This window comes from Erithacus rubecula, assembly GCF_903797595.1.
Source record: "Erithacus rubecula genome assembly, chromosome: 21".
Classification (NCBI taxonomy): domain Eukaryota; kingdom Metazoa; phylum Chordata; class Aves; order Passeriformes; family Muscicapidae; genus Erithacus; species Erithacus rubecula.
The window spans coordinates 8,262,013-8,284,703 of record NC_136673.1 but is presented as its reverse complement, the minus strand read 5'-3'; the positions used below and the strand labels follow the sequence as shown (position 1 = coordinate 8,284,703).

General features: G+C 46.9%; 1 protein-coding gene across 4 annotated transcripts in view; it reads right to left on the bottom strand.

Annotated features, from left to right (window-relative positions):
* Positions 1-1,702: 1,702 nt before the first annotated feature.
* The window catches only part of TNC (tenascin C), a 70,730-nt gene continuing 49,741 nt past the window's right edge, over positions 1,703-22,691 (bottom strand). For 3 of the 4 annotated variants that reach the window (XM_079324220.1, XM_079324221.1, XM_079324222.1), the window contains 12 exons: positions 21,006-21,278; positions 17,279-17,401; positions 15,933-16,076; positions 14,668-14,787; positions 13,983-14,126; positions 12,544-12,674; positions 11,461-11,593; positions 9,441-9,592; positions 8,565-8,661; positions 7,290-7,451; positions 2,999-3,162; positions 1,703-1,820 (listed from right to left, as the gene is read on the bottom strand). In XM_079324220.1, coding sequence (XP_079180346.1) covers positions 1,710-1,820; positions 2,999-3,162; positions 7,290-7,451; positions 8,565-8,661; positions 9,441-9,592; positions 11,461-11,593; positions 12,544-12,674; positions 13,983-14,126; positions 14,668-14,787; positions 15,933-16,076; positions 17,279-17,401; positions 21,006-21,278 — 1,754 coding nt within the window. In that variant the 3' untranslated portion in view covers positions 1,703-1,709. The remainder of the gene's footprint in view (positions 1,821-2,998; positions 3,163-7,289; positions 7,452-8,564; positions 8,662-9,440; positions 9,593-11,460; positions 11,594-12,543; positions 12,675-13,982; positions 14,127-14,667; positions 14,788-15,932; positions 16,077-17,278; positions 17,402-21,005; positions 21,279-22,691) is intronic. The other variant, XM_079324223.1, reaches the window with a different exon arrangement.

The window sequence follows — 22,691 nt, the reverse complement described above, 5'->3', positions numbered from 1 at the left end:
CTCAGTGGGGATCACAGAGAATACCAAGCAGGGCATCTGTCAGTGAATAATTACAGGAAATATCATCTTCCTTTTGTGCAGGGGGTTTGAGCCTTGTCTGAGGCACAAACTTGAGCCTGTCTCCAGCAGCTCTTTGGAGCTGCCAAGGTAAAAGACACCAGAGGCAGAGCCAGAGCTGGGATGTTACTAGAAATGAGGAAATCATTCCAGAAATGTCACTTCTTGCCCTGAGTGTCTGCAAACAGACTGCAAGAGCTTTCCAGCACCCAGAAACACGGAGCCAGTGCCATTTCCTAATAGCTTGGAAAGCATCTGGAGAGCAGAGTGTATTTCTTCATTACTACATTTGTTCTCCCTATCATTTACTGTGATAAGCACCAAGGAAGGGTGATTAACTACAGAAAATTAATTTAATATGGTGCTGCCAGTGCTCTGGAGGGTCAAAGGGGATTTATGTTCCCCGTGCAACGCAAACAATATTCAGAGTGCAACTTCAGCCAGGAGAGAGGCAAGAAACATTTACAAAATATTTGCAAAATGCAACCTTGAAGTAGGGTAGAGAGACTGGATTAAAACAAGAGATCTTTTATTGTCTTGAACTGCAGACTGTGATACAGAGGAACTACAGGATTTCATTCATATTAAAAAAAAAAAAAAAAGAAAAAGAGAGAGCCCTTTATTTACACAAGTGTTCAAAGCTGCCCATGGTACCTAACGACAACTCTGGGTTCTCTTTGTTTTGCTTTGTTAGTTATTCCCACCTAGATGGAGCAAGCATTGGTCAGTAATACTTAGAAAAACATGGTAGTAGCTTTTGGGCAGGAAAAAAATAAAAATTCTGTTCTAAAAGAACCCAAATCCTCACGGGCATTTCACTGTACCAAACCCACCAGAATAATTACAACCAGTCACTGACAAAAGGAACAGTTTTCAGTAGGAGCTCAGCAGCCTAATAATTCTCAGTCTGTCTTTATTTCCCCATCTAAGTAAATATATCCTGGACATGCACAAACTCCACATGGATGAAAAAAAAGAAAAAAAAAAGGTAGAAATTTATTTAAAAGTAATTGTGCTTTTATTTATAAAAAAAAAATTTACAATCAGACACTGTCCTGCTGTGTTTCCAAAAGCATGGTTCTCTTAAAAATGACAACATGTAGCTTATTATTATTATCATTATTATTATTATTACTTTGTCTTTATATTAATAATATTAATCTTATGCTTAAGTTTAAAAACATACCGTTTTCCCTTCTCATGTGGAACTTGATATATATAAAAAAAAGGCATTGAAACCACCAATTATTTTCACTTACAACTAAAAATAATAATAATAATAATGATGATAATTAATCTTACACATTTCTCTGTGTAAAATATGGCTGGTTCTAAAACAAACTACCAATGTACAAAGCTGTTCTCCCTCCCCTCCCCTGGGCCACCCAAGAAGAAGAACTTTATCCCAGACGCTTTCTGGCAAAAATTTAAAATTAAAAAAAAGAATAAAACAACACAGAACCCTTGAGATCGTTGTCTTTGGTGTGGAGGACGTCGCTGGTGGGCAGCTGGAGCTGCCCTGCTGGAAGCTCTGGGATGTTTAAGGCGGTTGTGTTGGGAATGCCGCGGCTCAGCGGGCGCCGGCAGCCCCTGCCCGGTGCCCCGAGGTCTCTGTGCCCACCCCGTGCCCTCCCCAGCCTGCCCACCCTGCCCTACGCTCGCTTCCGCCGCCCCTCCAGGTTCCGGAAGCTGGAGGGTCTCAGCTTCATCTCGGCAAACTCGATGGAGTACTCGTGGCCCTTCCAGTGGAACCAGTTGACGCCCTGGCGAGGGGAGAGTGACAAATGGGAGGTCACGCTTTTGTTTGCTGACCCTGGGTCACCCTGAGGATGTTTCTGGTTTGGGCACAGAGGCACCACAAAGCCGAGGAGCTTTGGGGCTGTGGAATGTCCAAATTGTACAACCCCACCCACATGAGGTCACAGACTCATGGAAACACACAATGGACTGGGCTGGAAGAGACTTTAAAGATCGTTTTTTCCACCCCTGCCATGAGCAGGGACACTCCCCACTGTCCCCAATGTCCCCAATGTCCAGCTTGGCCTTGGGCACTGCCAGGGATCCAGGGGGCAGCCACAGCTGCTCTGGGCACCCTGTGCCAGGACCTGCTCACCCTGCCAGAGAAGAATTCCTCCCAGTATCTCATCTAAACATATTCTCTGTTTGAGGCCATTCCCTGTGTCCTGGCTCTCCAGCCCCCTGTAAATTGTCTCTCTCCATGTTTCCTGCAGCCCCTCAGGCCCTGCAGGGCCACACTGAGCTCACCCCAAAGCTTCTCCTCTCCAGTGAACAATCCCAGCTGTCCCAGCCTTTCCTCCAGCAGAGCTGCTCCATCCTCTGATCCTCTGGTGCCTCCTCTGGACTCTGCAGCAGCTCCAGCCCCTCCCTGTGCTGGTTCCAGGGCTGGGGCAGCTCTGCAGGTGCTCAGGGTCTCACCTGAGCCCAGGGCACAGGGGCAGAATCCCCCTGCCCTGCTGCCCAGGCTGGGCTCAGCCCAGGGCAGGGGGTTCAGGGCTGGGGCAGCTCCAGCTCTCCCCCACAGCCCCCCCCAGTTCCCTGTCCCAGGGCTGCTCCCTCTGCTCAGCCCAGCCTGTCCTGACCCAGGGGCAGCACCTTGAGTTTGGTTTTGTTAAACCTTTGTCCCTCAGAGCTGTCCCTGCTTGCCTGGCTCTCATGGCAGGGAGAACATTTTCATTCTCATGTTGAAAACTACAATTTTTCCCTGCACACTCTGGATATCCCCTTGGAAAATCAGACAAAGCCAACAAGAGTTCACTAGCTGATGTTAAATTCTTGTTTTGTGAGCAGCTGCCCATACATTTCCCTGTGTTCCTGGAGAGTGGGAGGAGGTGATTTTTGGCTGGCTGAACCATCAGAAAATCCCATAATTGCAATTCCCCTTCCTCTGATGCATTGGAGGAGCCTTCAGCCCCAGACTGACCTGACTGTGGCTGTTGTCTCCATATCTGCCCATCAGGTTGACTCGGTGGCAGTTCTTGTACCAGAAAGCTCCTTTGTATGACAGAGCACAGTTGGTGATGGCAGAGTCGTGGTCCTTGTCAAAGGTGGAGAAGGACCTGCCATTGTGGTAGGTCATGGAGTCACCTGGAGGGGGGACAAAGAAACAGCAAGGTCAGGGGTTTTCCTGATTTTCCTGGTTTAGATTCCATGGGTATGCCTGTTCTGCAGAAAACATTTATACTGTGCCATGCCCTCTGCATCTGTATTTTTAAAAATTTACTTGTTTCAATACACAATTTTTATTTTTTTCAGGTTGTCTCTAATCCCCAATATATGAAGTAGTTTTGGTGGTTTTTTTTAACGCAGTTCAATTTCTGCACTTCTTGCTAAAAGCTGGATTTACAGTGTGGACAAGCCAAGACCTAAGAGGTGTTCACAAGGAAGGAATTTCCACATTGAATCCTACTCATGGTAGCATCTACTACACTGCACCAGAGAAATTATCTTAAATCACAGAATCATGGAATGGTTGGGGCTGGCAGGGACCTTAAAACTCATCTCATCCAACCCCTGCCATGGCAGGGACCCCTCCCACTGTCCCAGGCTGCTCCAGCCCCAGTGTCCAGCCTGGCCTTGGGCACTGCCAGGGATCCAGGGGCAGCCACAGCTTCCCTCACAGGGAAGGATTTATTCCCAATATCCCATTTAAATTAAACAGAGATTAATTCTGCTGCTGCATTTCCTCTGTATCTCTACAGTCTGGGTAAAAGCTCCTGTGCTGGTCACAGGGCAGAGCTCACACCTCACTCTGCTCTGGTGTATTCACCCAGCAGTGTGGAATTATCTCCTTTTAAGACATGTTGTTAAACTGGATTTATCTCTTAATCCTTTGAGGCCCTGAAGAGGACTCACCAAGGGCTGCAGGGTTTGCCCCAGTATGATTACAGAAGGCAGATGATTTGTTCAGCAAAATTATAAATCACATTACAGCAGGGCTTTGCTGCAAATTCTACTGACAAGAAAAAAAACTGTGCCAGCTGTATTACTGGTTGTATAAATGACAACCAAGATTGGCCAAATGAGATATATTGTGCTTTAATACACTTGTTTCAATCCTACCATAAGCAGGCCATAAAATATGGCACCAAAATGCCTGGAGGATATAAAACAGAACCATAAAATATATCAATATGTTTGATTTTCAAACACCTCACACAGGAGAGGCACCTGCTGCTCTGCAACAGCCACACAGTTACCTTGAGTCAGCAGGGAGGAAATCAGTGATTAGGAGGAGGAGAAATCAATTTTTGGTGGATGCAGGAAAGGCTGTGGGTGTTGTGTACCTGGACTTCAGTAAGGCCTTTGACACTGTCTGCCACAACATTCCCTGGAAAAGCTGCAGCCCATAGCATGGACAGGAGCACTCTGGGCTGGGTTAAGAAGTGGCAGAGACTGGTGGGGATGGTGCTTCATCCAGCTGGGGACAGTCACAGTGGTGTCCCCAGGGTTCTGTGCTAGGGCCAGTCCTGTTCAATATTTTTATTGCTGACATGGATGAGGGCATTGAGCCTTTCATTAGTAAATTTGCAGGCAACACTAAGTTGGGAGTGTGTGTCCATCTGTTGGAAGGTAGGAGGGCTCTGCAGAGAGACCTGGAATGGCTGGATGGATGGGCAGAGTCCAGTAAGATGAAATTTAACAAGTCCAAGAGTCGAGTCCTGCATTTTGGCCACAATAACTCCCTGCAGTGTTTCAGGCTGGGGATGGTGTGGCTGGACAGTGCCCAGGCAGGAAAGGACCTGGGGGCAGTGATGGACAGCAGCTGGACATGGGCCAGCAGTGTGTCCTGGTGGCCAAAGCCAATGGCTCCTGGCCTGGATCAGTAATGGTGTGGCCAGCAGGAGCAGGGAGCTCATTCTTTCCCTCTACTCAGCACTGGTGAGGCCACACCTCGAGTGCTGTGTCCAGTTCTGTCCCCTCAGTTTGGGAATGACAGTGAGAGCTTGAGCACGTCCAGAGGAGGGAACAAGGCTGGTGAGGGGCTGGAACACAAACCCTGTGAGGAACAGCTGAGGGAGCTGGGGCTGTTCAGCCTGGAGAAAAGGAGACTCAGGGGTGACCTGATCACTCTCTGCAGCTCCCTGAAAGGTGCCTGTGCTCAGGTGGGGTTGCTCTCTTTCTCCAGGCAGCACTGACTGAACCAGAGGACAGTCTCAGGCTGCACCAAGGGAAAATTAGGTTGGATATTAGGAAAAAGTTTTTCATGGGAAGAGTGATCAAGTACTGGAATGGTCTGCCCGGGGAGGTGGTGGAGTCACCATCCCTGGATGTGTTTAAAAAAGACTGGATGTGGCACTGGGTGCCATGGGTTAGTTGAGGTGTTAGGGCATGGGTTGGTGATGATCTTGAAGGTCTTTTCCAACCCAGTGATTCTATGATTTTGTGAATTCTGTGAATTCTGTGAATTCTGTGATTCTGTGAATTCTGTGAATCCTGTGAATTCTTTGAATTCTGTGACTGTGAATTCCATGAACCCTGTGAATTCCATGAACCCAGTGATTCTGTGACTGTGAATTCCATGAACCCTGTGGATTCCATGAACCCTGTCAATTCCATGAACCCAGTGATTGTGTGATTCTGTGACTCTGTGACACTGTGACTCTGAATTCCACGACCCTGTGAATTTCATAACCCTGTGAATTCTGTGATTCTGTGACTGAATTCCATGACCTTGTGAATTCCATGAACCCAGTGAATTCCATGAATTCTGTGAATTCTGTGACTCTGTCCCTGTGAATCCCATGACCCTGTGGATCCCATGGCCCCGTGGCTCCCATGGCCCTGTGGATCCCATGACTCTGTGAATTCCATGAACCCTGTGGATTCCATTAATCCTGTGAATTCTGTGACTCTGTGACTGTGGGTCTCATGAACCCTGTGGCTCCCATGTCCCCGTGACTCTGTGCCTGTGTACCTGTGTCTCCCATGTCCCTGTGACCCTGTGCCTGTGTCCCTGTGTCTCCCATGTCCCTGTGGCTCTGTGCCTGTGTCCCTGTGTCTCCCATGTCCCTGTGGCTCTGTGCCTGTGTTCCTGAGGCTCCCATGTCCCTGTGACCCTGTGCCTGTGTTCCTGAGGCTCCCATGTCCCTGTGACCCTGTGCCTGTGTCCCTGTGTTTCCTGTGTCCCTGTGACCCTGTGCCTGTGTCCCTGTGGCTCCCATGTCCCCATGACCCTGTGCCTGTGTCCCTGTCCCTCCCATGTCCCCGTGACCCTGTGTCTCTGTCCCTGTGTCTCCCATGTCCCCATGACCCTGTGTCTCTGTCCCTGTGTCTCCCATGTCCCCATGACCCTGTGTCTCTATCCCTGAGGCTCCCATGTCCCTGTGACCCTGTGCCTGTGTCCCTGTCCCTCCCATGTCCCTGTGCCCCTGTGTCTCTGTCCCTGTGTCTCCCATGTCCCCATGACCCTGTGCCTTTGTCCCTGAGACTCCCATGTCCCCATGACCCTGTGTCTCTGTCCCTGTCCCTCCCATGTCCCCGTGACCCTGTGCCTGTGTCCCTGTCCCTCCCATGTCCCTGTGATCCTGTGTCTCTGTCCCTGTCCCTCCCATGTCCCCATGACCCTGTGTCTCTATCCCTGAGGCTCCCATGTCCCTGTGACCCTGTGTCTCTGTCCCTGTCCCTCCCATGTCCCTGTGACCCTGTGCCTCTGTCCCTGCGTCTCCCATGTCCCCATGACCCTGTGTCTCTGTCCCTGTCCCTCCCATGTCCCCGTGACCCTGTGCCTGTGTCCCTGTCCCTCCCATGTCCCTGTGACCCTGTCTCTATCCCTGCGTCTCCCATGTCCCCATGACCCTGTGCCTGTGTCCCTGTCCCTCCCATGTCCCTGTGACCCTGTGTCTCTGTCCCTGTGTCTCCCATGTCCCCATGACCCTGTGCCTCTGTCCCTGCGTCTCCCATGTCCCCATGTCCCTGTGTCTCTGTCCCTGTCCCTCCCATGTCCCCATGACCCTGTGCCTCTGTCCCTGAGACTCCCATGTCCCCATGTCCCTGTGTCTCTGTCCCTGTGTCTCCCATGTCCCCATGACCCTGTGCCTCTGTCCCTGCGTCTCCCATGTCCCCATGTCCCTGTGTCTCTGTCCCTGTCCCTCCCATGTCCCCATGACCCTGTGCCTCTGTCCCTGAGACTCCCATGTCCCCATGTCGCTGTGTCTCTGTCCCTGTCCCTCCCATGTCCCCATGCCCCTGTGTCCCTGTCCCCGCTGTCCCACCTGCATTGCCGCTGTATCCATCCACGCGCAGGCGGTAGCGGCTCTTGGCGTCGCCCACGCTGAAGCGCTCGTACACAGCGTAGGCCGTGTCCCCCTTGTCCCTCAGGTCCACCCGCAGCTCGTACGGGCCCTGAGATGTGATTTTGTGCAGGTTCTCCAGACCTGTGGGCAGGAAGGAATGTTTGTCTTGATGCCAAATGATTTTTGTCTTTTTTCTTTTCTATATTCTCTGTATTCTTTACACATACATTTGGAGCTCTGTATCCTACTGCTGCATCCCTACTTCATTTTCCCACTGCTCTTCCCTGCCCTGAGAGGCAAAAAAACAAAACACATTCCAAAGCCCCTCTTCCATCTTGGTTCTCCCTGGGAACCAAGGCCAAAATCAAGCTCTTTGAGACACATTTTCATCAACAAAGTTCAGTTCCACCTGAGGGGGGAGGATTTAGAAGGGAACAGGGGGAATTGCATCACCACTTGTGCTCCTGATTGGTGATTGCTGTCAATTATGCTAATTTGCTAAACTTATAAAACTGTGTTCACCCCATGGGGGGTTTTGTGGATATTTTCCATATTTGCCCCCTAGAGACCTCCAATAAAGTCCAAATTTAACATTACCTCCTACACTAACATTCTCTCAAAGTGTGTTTATTTCAGGTTCCTTAAGTCATCAGTCTCTCCATGGTTTTTTCTACCATGCCATTATTCCATAAATGGGGCCATACTGGGCTGTACAAATAGAGCAGGACACCAGCACTGGTGAGGACACTGAGCTGGATCAGCTCTAGGGTGATGTCAGCACAAAAGCAAATAAATAATCCCAGGCTGACTGGGACAGATCTTCCCTTCAAATCATAGAAAAGGTTGGGCAAAACAACCAAAGCTGTGATGTGTGATCATCATCATCTTTCATTTACAACCACGACTTTGAAAATGTGGAGGTTTTACTTCTATTTTACCAAAAGGTGAGTTTATGAGTTCTATTTGTCCTGCTTTTCCTCCCTGGGGGTGTCCCAGAGGACAGGAAGCAGAAGCTGCTTCTCATGTCACCTCTGATTTGTCCCAGAGCCCCAGTGAGCATTGGGTGGGTTCATCCTTTGACTGCAGCTGGAGGCACTGGCCCTTTCAGCCTCCCTCTGAGAGTGTTCCTGGCTCCTTTGCTCCTGTCCCCCTTTACAAATACTCCTGTCAGTCTCTAAAAGGCTCCTGAACTTTTGGGCTGTTTTGTATTTTGTATTTTTTTTTTTTTCAAAAATACAAATTCTTAGCACTTACCTATCCAGAATTCATTCTTAGGATCTCCAAACCCTGTCACATAAGTATTCCAGTTCTTGTAGAAATCTTGCTTTCCATTCTGACGCCTCAGGAACACCTAAAAGCAGGAAATGTTATGGGCAGGCTGCTCTGGCCAGAGGGAAAGAGCTTTTACAGCCACAGAGCTCAGTGCTGCTGCTGCCCTGCCTTTACCCCTGCCAGCAGAGTCTCACTGCAAGGACTGAGCTGCACACAGCCTGTGGGATGCTCCATGTATTTTTAAAGTCTCCAATTTCTCTGTTGGGTTCCCAGGTTCCTCTGCCTTTTCAGTTCCTGCTCTCTACCTTTTTAAACCCATCCTGCAGCTCTGGATTTCTCAGCCAAGGGTTTCCCCATCCTCTCCATTCCCAGCCAAGCATTCCACCTTGGAATTCCATTCCAGCTCCTCCCGCCCTTCTGTGCCCTGGGTCCCTTGTTCAAATTTGGGGGTGTGATTGTGGAAAAGTGACATTCCCTTGCTGTCTGGGTGGGATGTGTCCCTTGCACAGTAGCCTGGGAAGCCACTGCACCCCTGGGCTGTGCTTTGACCCCCCTCACTCCCTCTCATTCAGAGCCAGTTCACCCTCCCCTCTCCTTGCTGATTATTTAGAAAATGTGTTACCCAATTAACATTCATTTAACATTCACCAGCAGGGAAGGATCAGGGCTGTCCCATCCTTTGGAGACACCTCTCTCCTCCAGCTACAGAGAGAGCTTCAAACCCTGCTCTGGGCACTGGAGTGGGCTAGCCAGGATAAAAGTGCCCAGATTCATAGCCAAGACAGCCCTGCAGTGCTGGCAGCAGCCTGGTGCTGGGATGGGCAGGGATGGGAGGAGCTGCCCCTGCCCCATACTCACGATCCAGCCGCCCCCGTCCTCGCCCATGTCGCAGAACACCTGCAGGGGCTGAGCCCTGTCCCCGTTCAGGTAAATTGTGTACAGCCCAGAGGTGGCTTCTCCATTCAGCAGGGCCTGGGAGCAGTCCTTGGGGTAGGGATAGAGGAGCCCAGCTGCACACACAGGGAAGAGAAAGCTTGCCTTAGGAAATCAGTTACAAGGAATGTGCTGAATGCAGATGACTCAGGAAAATCCCCTGTGGGTCAGCTACAGAGCCCAGGAACAGGTTTGTAATTCCACCCTGCATGCAGAACATCCACAGGATACAGCTGATGAGGTGAATTCTTCTTTTGAATGGGTTTTTTCACATCTGTCTATGCTTCTGGGAGTGCTGGGAATGTGAGATAACTACTCCCTGCTAGGATGAGAGTGCATCCTCCAGCTAAAGACAAATTCAGGAGCTGTGTTACAGCAACTTTTGGGGGAAAACAAATCTACCAATCTCTGATCGTATGACAGAAGAGGGAGAGGGGATACAAAGACAGGACTTCAATCAAAAATAAATTAATTGTGTTTTTCTAGCAAGGACAAGATTAAATGTGTTATAAAGCTACACTTCTAAAACAACAAAGCAAACAGCCACAATTGAAACTACAGGAAAATGTTTTTAAGCTTTTCTTTCTGACAAAAGCCAGTAAAATCATTGCAGTCTGAACAATTTCTAACCCTCCCAAAAAAGCTTTTCTTTTTTTCTTTTTATTCACTCAGGTCATTAGCTTTTCCAGCCAATTAAATGCTGTTCCAGGTAGTTTTTGTAGCTTCTTGGAGTGACTGCTGGTCCTTGCCAGTGTTACACAGAGCTTCAGCTCCAGAGAATTTCACAGAATCATGGCATTGTTAAGGTTGGAAAAGACCTTTAAGATCATCCAGTCCAACCATAAACACAGTTCCCCATCATGTTCACCACTCATCCATGTCCCCAGGTGCCACCTCCACAGGTTTTTTTCAATGCTTCCAGGGATGGTGGCTCCAACACTGCCTATTCCAATTCTTTACAACTTTTTCCGTGAATAATTTTTTCCTGATATGGAATCTAAACCTCCCTTGGTGTGACTTAAGGCCATGCAAGTTTCCAGCAGCTTTGGGATTTGGAGAAAAATTACTCTACAGGGGGATAATTCAGTGTTTCCCTGTCACTCAATAAGCACAAAGGTGTTTTTAGAGTTAAGCCCCTGTCTGAATGAGTCTGACACTGTTCACATGGCTGAAGGCACCTGGTCCTGGTCAATTTGCCAAACATCACCTAAATACACCCAGATTTCAATCCTCTCCTGTTTCTGGATGTGCTGTGGAGCCCATCCTGCTCTGCACAGGGCAGATTTGGGGCTGGGTGACCTCTGGCAGTCCTTGGGCTGGAGCTGGTGCCAGCAGCAGGAGGGGGAGTGGGAATGACTGAAGGTCCTGCTGGGCCTGAAAGGCTGAAAAGTGGGAAAAGTGAGATAAATGACAGGCAAAGTGTCACAGCTAATACTGAACAACTTCTTTTTTTAATGCCAGCTGTGAAGTGACCTTCAGAGAAGCCAATTTATCCTGGCAGAGCTGTCCTGTTGGGCTGGAGCTGATGTGCAGAGGGGCTTTGGGACAGCCCATCTCAGAGAGAGGAGAAAAACCTGCCCAGAAATGCATCTCCTTAGCCCTGGCACTGATCTGTGGGTGCCTTTGTGCTTTGCTTCATTTCAGCTCCAAACTCTCATTTGTTTTCCCTCCCTGGGATCGATACAGGGGGAAATCAAGGTGTCAGCTGGATTTTAAAGAATTCCTGATACTTCACATGGGAAGGGAGGATGTTTCACCAGAGAAAGGACTGTGAGGGTGATGTGGATGGATTTTGGAATTTCATCCTGCCAAGGGAGAACAGATCTGGGAGAATGGGGACTTTGCACCTACAAACAGATTAGATCTTGTGTGGGGTCTGTGTGTCCTCACAGCTTTGTCCTGAGAACAGTAATTTGGATTATTTTAGCTGTTCTAATGTCCTTACTGGTGGTGAAAATGGTCTGGATGGTTTTGCTCCTCAGGGCCCCACTCAGGGCCTGCAGTTTCACTGTGTACTGTGTGGAGGGGCTCAGGTCTGCCAGGTTGTAGGAAGTTGTCTCAGGTTTTAGGACGACTTCCTGTGGAGAAAAGAAATAATACAGGGAAATCTCAGAGAAATAAAGAATAATGACCAGAAAGGTTACATGTTTTACTCTGCCACATTATTTTTTGTCATAATTATTGGTGGTATCTTTAACCATCTAGATTAATTAATATAAAACTACTCCTCTAAGATTTTTACCAAACTAATCTTTCAAAGTTCAATAAAGCCTGCCTGGAAATGAGTGTTTTCCATCATAATGTACAAGCTGGGAGGTTTAAAAGCAAGGCAGAAAAAATGTTTACATGCCCTGAATGTACAGATTGTGAAATTCATAAAAATCTGAGAAACTCATCCTTTAGGACAAGGAAATGTTGCACTCCAGGCTTTAAAAGGCTGTTTTGCTGTGACATTAAAAGGCTGATTTTCACTGTGCTTGGGGTATTTGCCTTCCTGAAAATCAGAATCCTCTCCAGTGATCCAGGCTGGGCATCCAAAATTTTCTTTTTTCTGGGATTCAGGGATTATCTGGGATTCTGATTCATATTTAAGCATTTAGTGTAATACAATTATGTAGGAACAAAATAAAATGACAGGGGAATAAGAGGCACTTCCACAGGCAGTTCATCCTTCCTTAGACACCCCTTTGCACAGAGATTCCCCTGAGTTTAGAGGAGTGAATCACATCCTTTGGGGGTGTGAGTTCATTCCATACATGGAATGAAGGAAAATGTTTGTGCTTTTATCTGGATTGTGGAGGGATGAAAGGCAAAATCCAGGCTGCAATGGAGCTTCAGTTTCAGGGTATAATGTAAGAAAATCTTTAATAGTTTTAAATACATTTATGTTCAGTCTAGTACTGAAAGAGGCAGGTAGTATTTTTAAATTAGCTGTTCAAATTAAGGCACATGATGATGTTGCATTGCTGGACATTTCAGAGCATCTCCACTGCCCAGATTTGAGGCGCAGCCCCCCAGGTTTATTTACCTTGACTGTGCCATCAATGGATTCATAGATCAGGAGATATTCAGTGACTGGAGCACGGGGAGGCCTCCAGCTTATCACAGCAGCTTCTGACTGCACCTCTGTGGCACTCAAATCCCTTGGAGCATCCAGCCCTGCAGGACACACCACAATTACAGTCACAATTACAGCAATTGCAGTCACATCCATGCAAAGTTAATTCCACAGGTTGTCCTATGGGCCATATATAAACACAAGCCAGGAAAACAAATCTTCTCTCCAGAGAAATTTGAAATGAAAAAGCACTTCAACCTAAATTTTGTGGTTAAGAATTAATTTTTCCATTGGTAGTTTAAAATAAAGGTTCTAACTCTATCTAAGTTAAAATATTGGCTTGTTCCAGGCACTTTATTTCATGAGCAGTTGCACTGAAATGTCTTTTGAGACAAAATTGTGCATTTGATTATTTCTCACAAGAAGACAGATTGTTATTTACATATTCCCAGGAAATAAAAGTTTGTTCCGGTGATGTTTTTTAGAACAGGGACACTTTTTAGAGTAGGAAAACTTCTTAGAATAGGAAAACTTTTCCTGCTGGGTCTGGCTCCAAGCTCCAGCTTCCCTTCCCCTCTGTGATTACAGGACTGGATTGGTGTGGCTTAGCCCCTGGCTCCCTAATTAACACCCTGGGACAAGCCAAGCCAGGAAATTGAGAAACTTCCCCCATTTCATTGATGCCCATGGAAAGCCACGAGTATGAAACCAGCTGAGCACCTTCAGCAGCCAACACCAGCCCCAAAAAAGAGCTCCTGCTCCAGCTCTGAGAATGGACAGAACTGGTGACAGAACCACCCCTGATCACCCTTACTGGGCTCCCACCTGACAAAGGTTTGATTTACCAAAATAAGAGTATTGGTCTAATACTGATGCTCAACTGTGAGGGACAAAAGACTCTCTAACAATTTAAAGTTAGAAAGTGTCTGTTTATTCAGTGCTGGGCAGCAGTGTCCCTCCCATCCCCTGCCTTCTATGGTAATTAGCTTAAATAGCTATTAAGCATTGATTGAATTCTTAAATTAAGTCTGGGGTCGTTTTCGTGGAGAGGGGTCTTAAAAGGAGGGAGTAAGGTGAGTCTTCCTCATCCTAAACTCTTGACCTTCTCTATCACTGACAATACAAATGATTTCTGGGGATAGTCCAGTTTTCCAAAGAATGGGTTCTGATTGCATTGTCCATGTTCCTTTGGGTCTGCTCACTAGTTTTGTATTTTCCCATTGTAAGCACAGCTGAGCAAACATCAAATGACAGACAATCAATTATTTAACTTTAAGATAACTACTCCCTTCTAACTCCTAATTATTTTCAGCGAGGTGACTAAGATCCTAACTTTCAAAGAGGAGCGTTCGAGGTTGATGGCAGGGCTGTGGAAACGCAGGAAGGGAGGGCAGCAGCGGGTGGCTCACCTGTGGTGAAGTGAGTGGAGAGGCTGTCGCTCCTCTGCGCGTCCTTCTGCGCGTGGATGCGCAGCGTGTACTCCGTGGCGGGCTGCAGCCCCTTCAGATCGTACTCCACCGTGTTCCCCGACACCAGCTGGGTCACCTCTGCCTCTGAGAACAGCCCAGCAGCAAAGAGGTGTTGGTGGCATTAGGACACATCATGATGTGCTCAACTCCGTGCCCCACTCGTCGGGTTATTTTAGTGTAAAGTGATAAAAGCCCGGAGCGCACATCTGTGCTGACACCTCTGCTGGGTCTGGCTCACACCAGAGCCTCTCTCCAAAAGTGTGAGCTCTCTCTAGTGTTCACAGGAATTATAGCACTGCCTCTGCTTCCCGGGGATCTCCCTTATCACTGTTCGCAGCTCAGTCAAGAATGCTGAATTAAAACGATCGATTTTTCAACGCTTCCAGCAAAGCTCCTTCTCCAAAGAGCAGCCCCGAGGCTGCCAGAGCTCCAGGAGCATTGGGACAGCGCTGCCAGGGGTACCCAGGGTGGGGTTGTTGGGGTGTCTGGGCAGGAACAGGGGCTGGATTGATAATCCTGTGGGTCCCTCCAACTCTGGATATTCTGTGATTTTCCTGGAGTTACAACCAGCATCCCTTGAGAGCTTTAACCCTTCAGCTCCCCAACCCATTCCCTCTCCTCTCACCTTCCTCAGAGGAGTAGGACACCACGTAGTTATCCACAGCAGCAATTGCTGGCTGCCAGATTGCCAGAGCCTCAGAGTCTGTGATGTTCACCACCACCAGGCCTGATGGGCTGTCCAGAGCTGGGACAAAAACAGATTGAAGGAATTTGATAAACACTCTCAGCTCTGTGCAATGCCCAAAACTCAGTGCAGCTTTTATGACTCCCCTTGGAATAGTGGAGTTCTGCAGCAAAGACGTCAGTGCCTATGAAGAGACACCAAAAACCTCCTCTGGAAAGGGAGGTCAGTGCTGGAGGAAATGAGTCTGGGAACAGAGCTACCCATGTTCTCAGATCACTCTCGATACCATCAATCTCAACAGCTCTGTCAAAGCTGACACATTTCTCCTAACACCCTCAAATCTGGGTTGTTTTTTAGAGCAAATTCAGGAGACAGAACTGGGAAGAATAACCAAAGTGATGGCAGCTGATGGTCACTGTGTCCTTCCAGCAGCTTGTTTGGAGCAAACCAATCCCACAGCCAGCCAGGCATCCAAAATCCCCACACATCCCACCTTGCCTCCTCACCCAGCTCTATTTTTCACATAGGTTTATGCTCTCCCTGAATTAAGATGGATCTTTGCCTCCAGAACTGGCAAATTCCCCAGCTAGAAAGGGTTATAAATCTCCTGTCATTATCCAATACTCATCTTGTTCTCTGCTCAGCTCTCTGAATGTTTGTTAGCCCCCAAAAAGAATACAGGGAGGGGAGCCTAGTTTCCTGCAGGGATATTTAAAGAAAAAATCAGGAGACAGAATACTGAGAAAAATATTGAGAGAATAATGAGGAAAAAATCAGGAGAGAGAATGTTTGTATGCTTAGAACAGTCTGGAACCTGGGACATGTGAAATCCATAACACAAACTGGTCTGAAGTGCTCAGCTGAGCTGGGCCTTTGCTCCCTCATCTCAAAACCAGCATTAATTATAAAAAGAACCAAACAAACCCTGGGGTTTTTTTTCTGATGAATTAGAACTGTAAATACATGAATTGTATCTGTCTCACAGGTTTATTTAGCATTTAGCAAATGGGAGCAAAATGGGAACAAAAGTTCCATCCTCGTGTAAAATGCAAAGATAGAAAAGGAGTGGGGGAAAAAGCTTCCTACAATTTCTGTGGGCAGCAAAAATTGGATCTTGGTGTGTCTGCAGCTCCAGTCCCTGAGTCTGTCTTGCAGCCCAGATGATCCATTGAAAAAGCTGCTCTTCCCTGGTTTTATGTTATTACCTGTTTTCAGGATGCCAGAGATGGGATCGCTTTCTTCAAAGCCTTTCACAGAGATGATGCTGACATTGTAATCCACACCTGGCACCAACTTCACCAGCTTGGTCCTTGTCTTGGTCCCCTCCACTGTGACAACATTTGGAGTACCTAGGATGAGGCCAAATGCCAGGGGATGAGTGACACAATGCTCCAGAAAATGCTTGAAGGGTGTTTTTCAAGTTAAAGATGTTTTGGCCACCATGGATGTGCTTCTACAGCAGGAGATGAGTTTTCCCCAGTTAGTTACAACCACTGGTGTCAAATCTTGCTGCTAAATCTAAATAATTGGTTTTTAGTCAGTTAGAAAAATTAACATTTTTAGAGGAAAATGTGCCTGTCTGGGACAGAGTTGGAATGAAATCAGCTGTAAGGTGCCTTCCTATGCAAACCATTCAGTGATTTCTGTTCAGAAAAATGCAATTTCCCAGAGAAGGTGTAAACAGAAACCTCCACAGTCTCTACATGGGAGTTCAAACACCTTGAGGACAGCACTTGCAGTTTAGATCTGCCTTGTTTGTGGTGAGGGCTGGAACATTCTCCTTTAGCCCCCTCATTTAGAATAAAGATACAGTAGATGTTCTTTTAGAAGGTGCTCTGTGTGTGGCTGAGCACTTAGCACCCATATTTACTCCAAATTCTGGGTTTATTCCAGCAATGCACTTAGGCAAGTGCCTAACTTTATGACTGGATTCCTTTTCTTCTGTGGGACCACTACATTTAAAGCTGCATGTGTGCTTCTGCCTATATTGTCCAAAGATCTAAATCTTCCCTTGTCTCAGTCAACAGCAGGATTTTTTTTTGGTGCTGATGTCTTTAGTTTGCTTTTTAGCTGCTTCCCTTCAGAGATTTCCCTGAATTAGGGACAATTTAACCTAATTTAGGTTAAAAAATCTGTTGAAGCAGAGGAAGTTTCTGAAGTTGAACACTAAACCAGAATGAGACAAGTTGGGGAGCACTAAATAAATCACTGCCTTGAAAAATTGTTATAACCATGAATTAGGATTATTATTTCCAAGGGCCATCTTTTCCAGTGTGCTCAGCTCATGAAGTGCCTACAAAATCATGACAGTTTGGAAACAAATCCTTGCTGAGGAGCTTCAGGCAGAGATTTGTTAGGAGTGCAAGCACTCCAGCATCCAAATTTGGGTTTCCTTACAAGCCCTGCCCATGGGATGTGGACATGGTGTCCAGGCTGGTCACACACCCTCACCCTGGAGAAATAAGAGCTGACCTGTGCAAGATGAGGCACTGAAGGAGGGGTGGCAGCCCAGCAAACCCCCCTGCTGTCCCTGCCCCCTGTCCCTGCTCACCTCCCGTGGTGGGGACGTAGGAGATCCGGAAGGTTTCCACGCGGGACTGGGGGGGGGTCCAGCTGACTGTGGCAGAATTTTCTGTGATGTCAGAGAATGAAATTCCCTTGGGAGAGCCAACCACTGTCAGGGGAGAGCAGAGGACACACCACATGGGAGGAAAAGGTAAATAATTTGTTTATCAGTCCTTAGTGCTGGAAAAGTGATTTATCACCCTAAACCATGAGTGGTGCTGTCAATGACAATGTCAGTGCTCTGAGCAACATTAATGCAGGGGGTACAAAACTGAAGGGTTTTATTACAGCAACGACATATTTGGTCCAAATTTTCCTTTTTTTCAGGACCATTCTAGTATTGCATAGGTTAAAGTACCCACTGTGTATCCACATATAGAAATAACAGAGATTTCAGTGCTAGAGACAATCAAGGAGGAACATGCACAGAGTTTTCATTCTGCTACCCATGGAATGCTATATTTCAGATTTTTTCCTATCCCAGTTTCACTTGGAGGAATTTTGAAACTTTCCACTGAGTGCCAGAGCCCTCTGTGACACACAGCACTGACAGCCATGGACAGACCTCTCTTCCTGAGCACAAATTTCCCAAATTTCAGGGTGCTCCAAGGAGACCTGGACTCAGGTGTGGGAGTCCATCAAGGCTCCTCTCAAGGACTCACTCCTGGAACTTTTATTGGCTATAAACCAGAAGCAACAAGATTTTTCTCCTGGAATCTCTCTCTGGGCCCATGATTTTTTTTTAAAGCACATCCATCCAGAGAAGATCCAAGTGCAGCCATCATGAGGAAGGCACCTGTGCCTCCACTGCAGCTCTTTGTCATAAAACTCAGCCTTTCCCTGTCAAAAGCTGAGCACTGCACTTGCCCATGTAAGTTAAATCAGTAAACTGGGCAAACAAAGCCCAAATTTTACCAAAAATAACCCAGACTTAAACCCAACATGTGTCTGAAACATTGCAGTTGGAGGCTTAATTAAGATCCTGCAGAACAAACATGGAAAGGGCTTTGGTGAAGAGAGCTGCCACTTCCAGGTTTACATTGAGCATCCCACTTCCAAACTTTCCAGCTTTTTTGGCTGTAACCAAAACAACCCTGAGGTATTAAAAAATAAACAGCACACACAGAGCAGGCCATTAGAACAAAGAGGAGAGATCCAAACATCAGGCACATGAAGAGGAGTGGAGACAGGCTGAGGGCAGGGGAAGGGGGGTAAGAGGAGGGGGAAAAAAAATAGAGACTGGGCTTGAAATAGCTTGGAAAGAACGTGCCTGCAGGAAAGGAGTCAGAGGATGTTTGTTCCATGTGTCCCCAAAGCAGCAGGGCACTAAATCAACTGAAAGGCAAGGAAAGAAAAACAACTGAGCTCTCAAGAGAAATGTAAATTATGTCTCTGGGGCTCACTAGAAGGGTTGTGTTGGTGGGGTTTGCTCACGTGGACAAGCCAAGGGAAGAAAATAATTTTATATAAGAAAGGAAGCAAGGTGGGGTTGGAAAAGCTATGTGGCACAAAAAAGTGCTGCTGATTTGAGTACAGGCTGAAGGGAATCACAGAAAATAAAAAAAATGTGGGAAAGAGAGAGAAATAAAAATCACTTTGTTTTTTCTTTAGATTATAGGTGGCCTGAATGGCTAAAGAAAAAAGGCCAGTGGTGATGCTGGAGACCAGAGAGATTGACCAGCCCTTGGTTTTCATACACATGGAAAATTTCAGCCTTTCCCAGAAAATAAATCCCCAGTCCATCCCACTGGGACCCTGCTGTGCACATTTCCACGGGCCTCAGGCTTGTTTTCTGCACCAGGTGAGCTGCATGACAAAGAGCAGTAAGAAGAGCTTTGATGTGAGTTTTCCACATCCCCAAGTCCCCCAGCTGCAGCTTTCCTGGGAGAGAACCTGGCAAGAAATACAATGGACCATCAGAGCCTCTGTCCTGGAATGAGTCCTGGGGATGGGAGAGATCTGCACCTTTGAGCACAGGGAAATGAAAAAGAAGTGAATGAAATCATCTTCTTTCTACCTGAAAGCCAGAATTCAGCAGGCATGGAAAGCAGCAGAGTGCTCCTGGCCTGGCACTCACAGAGAGCCTCAGGTCATCTGCTGGGCAGGCACAGGGAAATGATCTTTATCCTGCAGCATCATCCCCACAGAGGTGCAAGAGAGGCTGCTAAAACACCCATGGTACCTGAGAGCAGTGATTCTCTCAGGAATGTTTTTTAGGTAATTGTTCTTTCATTCCTACACTAGAGGAGGATGTTCCCTGGCTTCCCTCTCCCAATCAACAGGAAGCAGCAGGTTGCATTTATCACATATCAAGAGCATGTGAAGTGTTTTGCAATCATCTCAGGAATTAAAAAAAATGCTGTCACAGTGTGGCAAAACAGCACTGGAGTAAGAGGAAAGGAGCAGTGTGAGACTCATGCTTCCCACAAGGAGATTAATTGGACCATAGGTGTGTTGTGGTCCCCCAGTGAGGGTTAAATTGCATCTTAACTGAGATTTTACAGATAAATTTCTTAAAGACACCAACTCTGAGAGCAGCAGTGGATAAATTCCCTCTTCAGGGACAGAAATATTTCTCTGCAACTACACTGGAAATGCTATAAATATCCATATGTTTGTGCAATAATCCACTCCTAAAAAAGAAATTAGTTGGCTGCCTTGGAAGCCACCCACCCAATGTGGTGTAACCTGCAGCCTAAATTATTCAGCTGGGTTTTTGTGGCTCTATTGCCCATTATTCATGGGCTGTTTACAGCTGACAAACATCTCCTGGGCTATTGGCTCCAGGAGGTGACATGTGCTAAATCTCCCTGCAAGGGCTGCACAGGGTCAACTCTGGTAACTCTTATAACTCTTATAAATATCCTGAAATCAGCCCAGCCATTCACTGTCTCCTGTTCCTGTCCCAGAGCAGAGCCCAGAGGGAGGAGCTGCTGAGATCTCCCTTTCCTTTTTTCTACCCATCTTTTTCCTTTCCTCCCATAATTAATTTGATTTCAAGTTACCACATTTTAACTTCAGCACACTCAACATTTTTTAAAGACCAAATTTGGCCCACGAGACATTGCATCATGTACTTCAGGCTTGAATATGTTTCAGAATGAAACCACAATTTTGGTGTGGTAAAAAAGATTGAAATACTTCATTCCAAAGTGCCAAAATGAAAAGCTTCCATTATGAACCTGAATCAAAGCTTTGATTTTGCAAAGAAACTCAAGTCAATTTGAATTAATGAGCACATGTTGCTCTTGGTAAGATCAGTCTAAGTTAATGGTGCTTAGGCCTTTGCTGGTCAAGCCATAAATAAACTTCTCAATGGCCCTGGTAAATTAATTCTGTCATAACTCTTTCCTAGGGAAGTAAATTGTTGTGCAGAGCTGAGATGTAATTAGTCACAGAAAATCACTGAAAAAGGCTGATGCACAGACAATATTTCTTGGCCCTCAAAGACAGTGTTTTAATTGCCACACTCTGCTGCCTAATTCCTGATCATTAAAGTAATTCAATTAAACCATATTAAATAGACAGTGACGAAGCTTGGGAAGCTGAGACTGATTACAAATAACCACAGCACACTGAACCAGTGACTTGGACAGGGGACATGCAGGAGACAGCTCAGGGCACCTCTGGCACAGCACGAGCTGGCTGTGAAAAGGAGGTGCTGAAAGGAACAGGGAGTGAATGTCACACTTGTCCCTCTGCAAAGACAATACCTGTGGATGCTACTGTGTTTACAGGCTGGGAACGTTGTCCACTGCCAACTCCATAGAGCTCAATCTCATATTCAGTGCCCTCTTTCAGCCCTGTTATATCCTGGGTGCGCTCGTGGCCTGGCACTATCAGCTCCAGGGGGTCAGATTTCCTTCTGGTGTCCCTGATTTTTAGAACAAAACTGTTGAAAACCCCCTCGTCTGCAGTCCAGGAGAGACGGAATCCATCTGGAGTTGCGTCTGAAACCAGAAGGTTGTCGACCTCGGGTTCTGCTTCTAAAAAAGGAGAAGACAGCAGTGGGGAAAAGAAATGATTGTTTAATCAGTTGATCACAGACCTGCTTGAGGTCTGGCTATAGCACACTGCAAGAATCCGACCCCAGTTCAAAGCAAGGGGAACAATCTGCCAGCTATTAAAAAAAAATTAAATAAAAATATTAGTGTTATACAGAACAGGATAAATAAGAGTGTGTGCAGGCCCATTCCAACTTTCACTCTTAAACAGCAAACCACTGCATGGACACACAGGTTTGTCTCCCACATGCAGAGTTACACATGCTAAAGGTGAGTTTCCTGGGCATTTCTCCCTCCCTACCTGTGTGACACCTTTATGGCCAATAAAAGCAAGCTCTTGTTGCAGAACTGCATGTCTGGAACATTGTCAGACATCTCCCTGCTAAGAGGACAACACAGAAGCCACTGAAAATTCTTTTTCTCCATGCAAACGCCTTATTTCATGCACTTCTGACGTCTGTGATGTTTCTGATCCCATGAATCCTTTACTGTGCTCTTCAAGGGAAAAGGGGAAAGGAGAATCATGAAAATTCCTCCTTCAATCTAAATGCAAGAGCTGCTACCTTTGGTTAATGAACCCATTCAAAATGATCCCAGGGGCTCTAAGTTACTAATTACCTGCATAACACCTCTAAGTCAGTATGGTCAGGCACCATTACCTAGAGAAATGCTGCTGGAGTGGTTATGTCCTACACCACCTCCAGTGCAATCCCTTTTTCCATACACAGCCATTCCTACTTATTTCCTCTCAAACCTCCCACCAAATGCAATTTTTCCTTCCACACACAGCCTTTCCTATTATTTCCTCTCAAATCTTCCACCAGAAACCCCTCCCAGCTTCACTGCTGCCCAGACAGGAATGTGCAGATGAGAACTGATAGTTCTGGGGCTGGACAATCAGCCTGCAATGATTTCCCAAGAAAGTTCAAGTGCTGCTGGAAAACAGCAGCTCTGATGAGTTGGAAGCATGAGCTGCTTTGAGGAGAGAGGTGCCAGCTTTGGGGTGGCAATGATCCCACTGTGGGTGGAACCCACATGAGAGGGAAAGAGAGGAGGCCATGGGAAGAAGTGCATGGCTCTTCCTGAAGCTCCTGATGGCTGGGACATGGGAGAATGATGCTGTTGGAGAATGCTGATGTGCCCAGCTGTTAACAAGACGAGCTCTGCATGCAGACATTCTTCTTTCAAGATTCTGTTAGAGGTACCTGCAAGACCATAAGGAACTTCCACCCCTCAGCCCCCCACATGCTGCTCCACAGGGTCCCTCAGAGGGAAATATCAAGTCAAAGGGAACAGAATTCCACTGGTGAACCCATCAGTCACAAGGAGTTATGTGGAGCCACGATGCAGAGGAGGATGCAAAAGCCAAAGTTTGCATGAAATGTCTTCCATGTG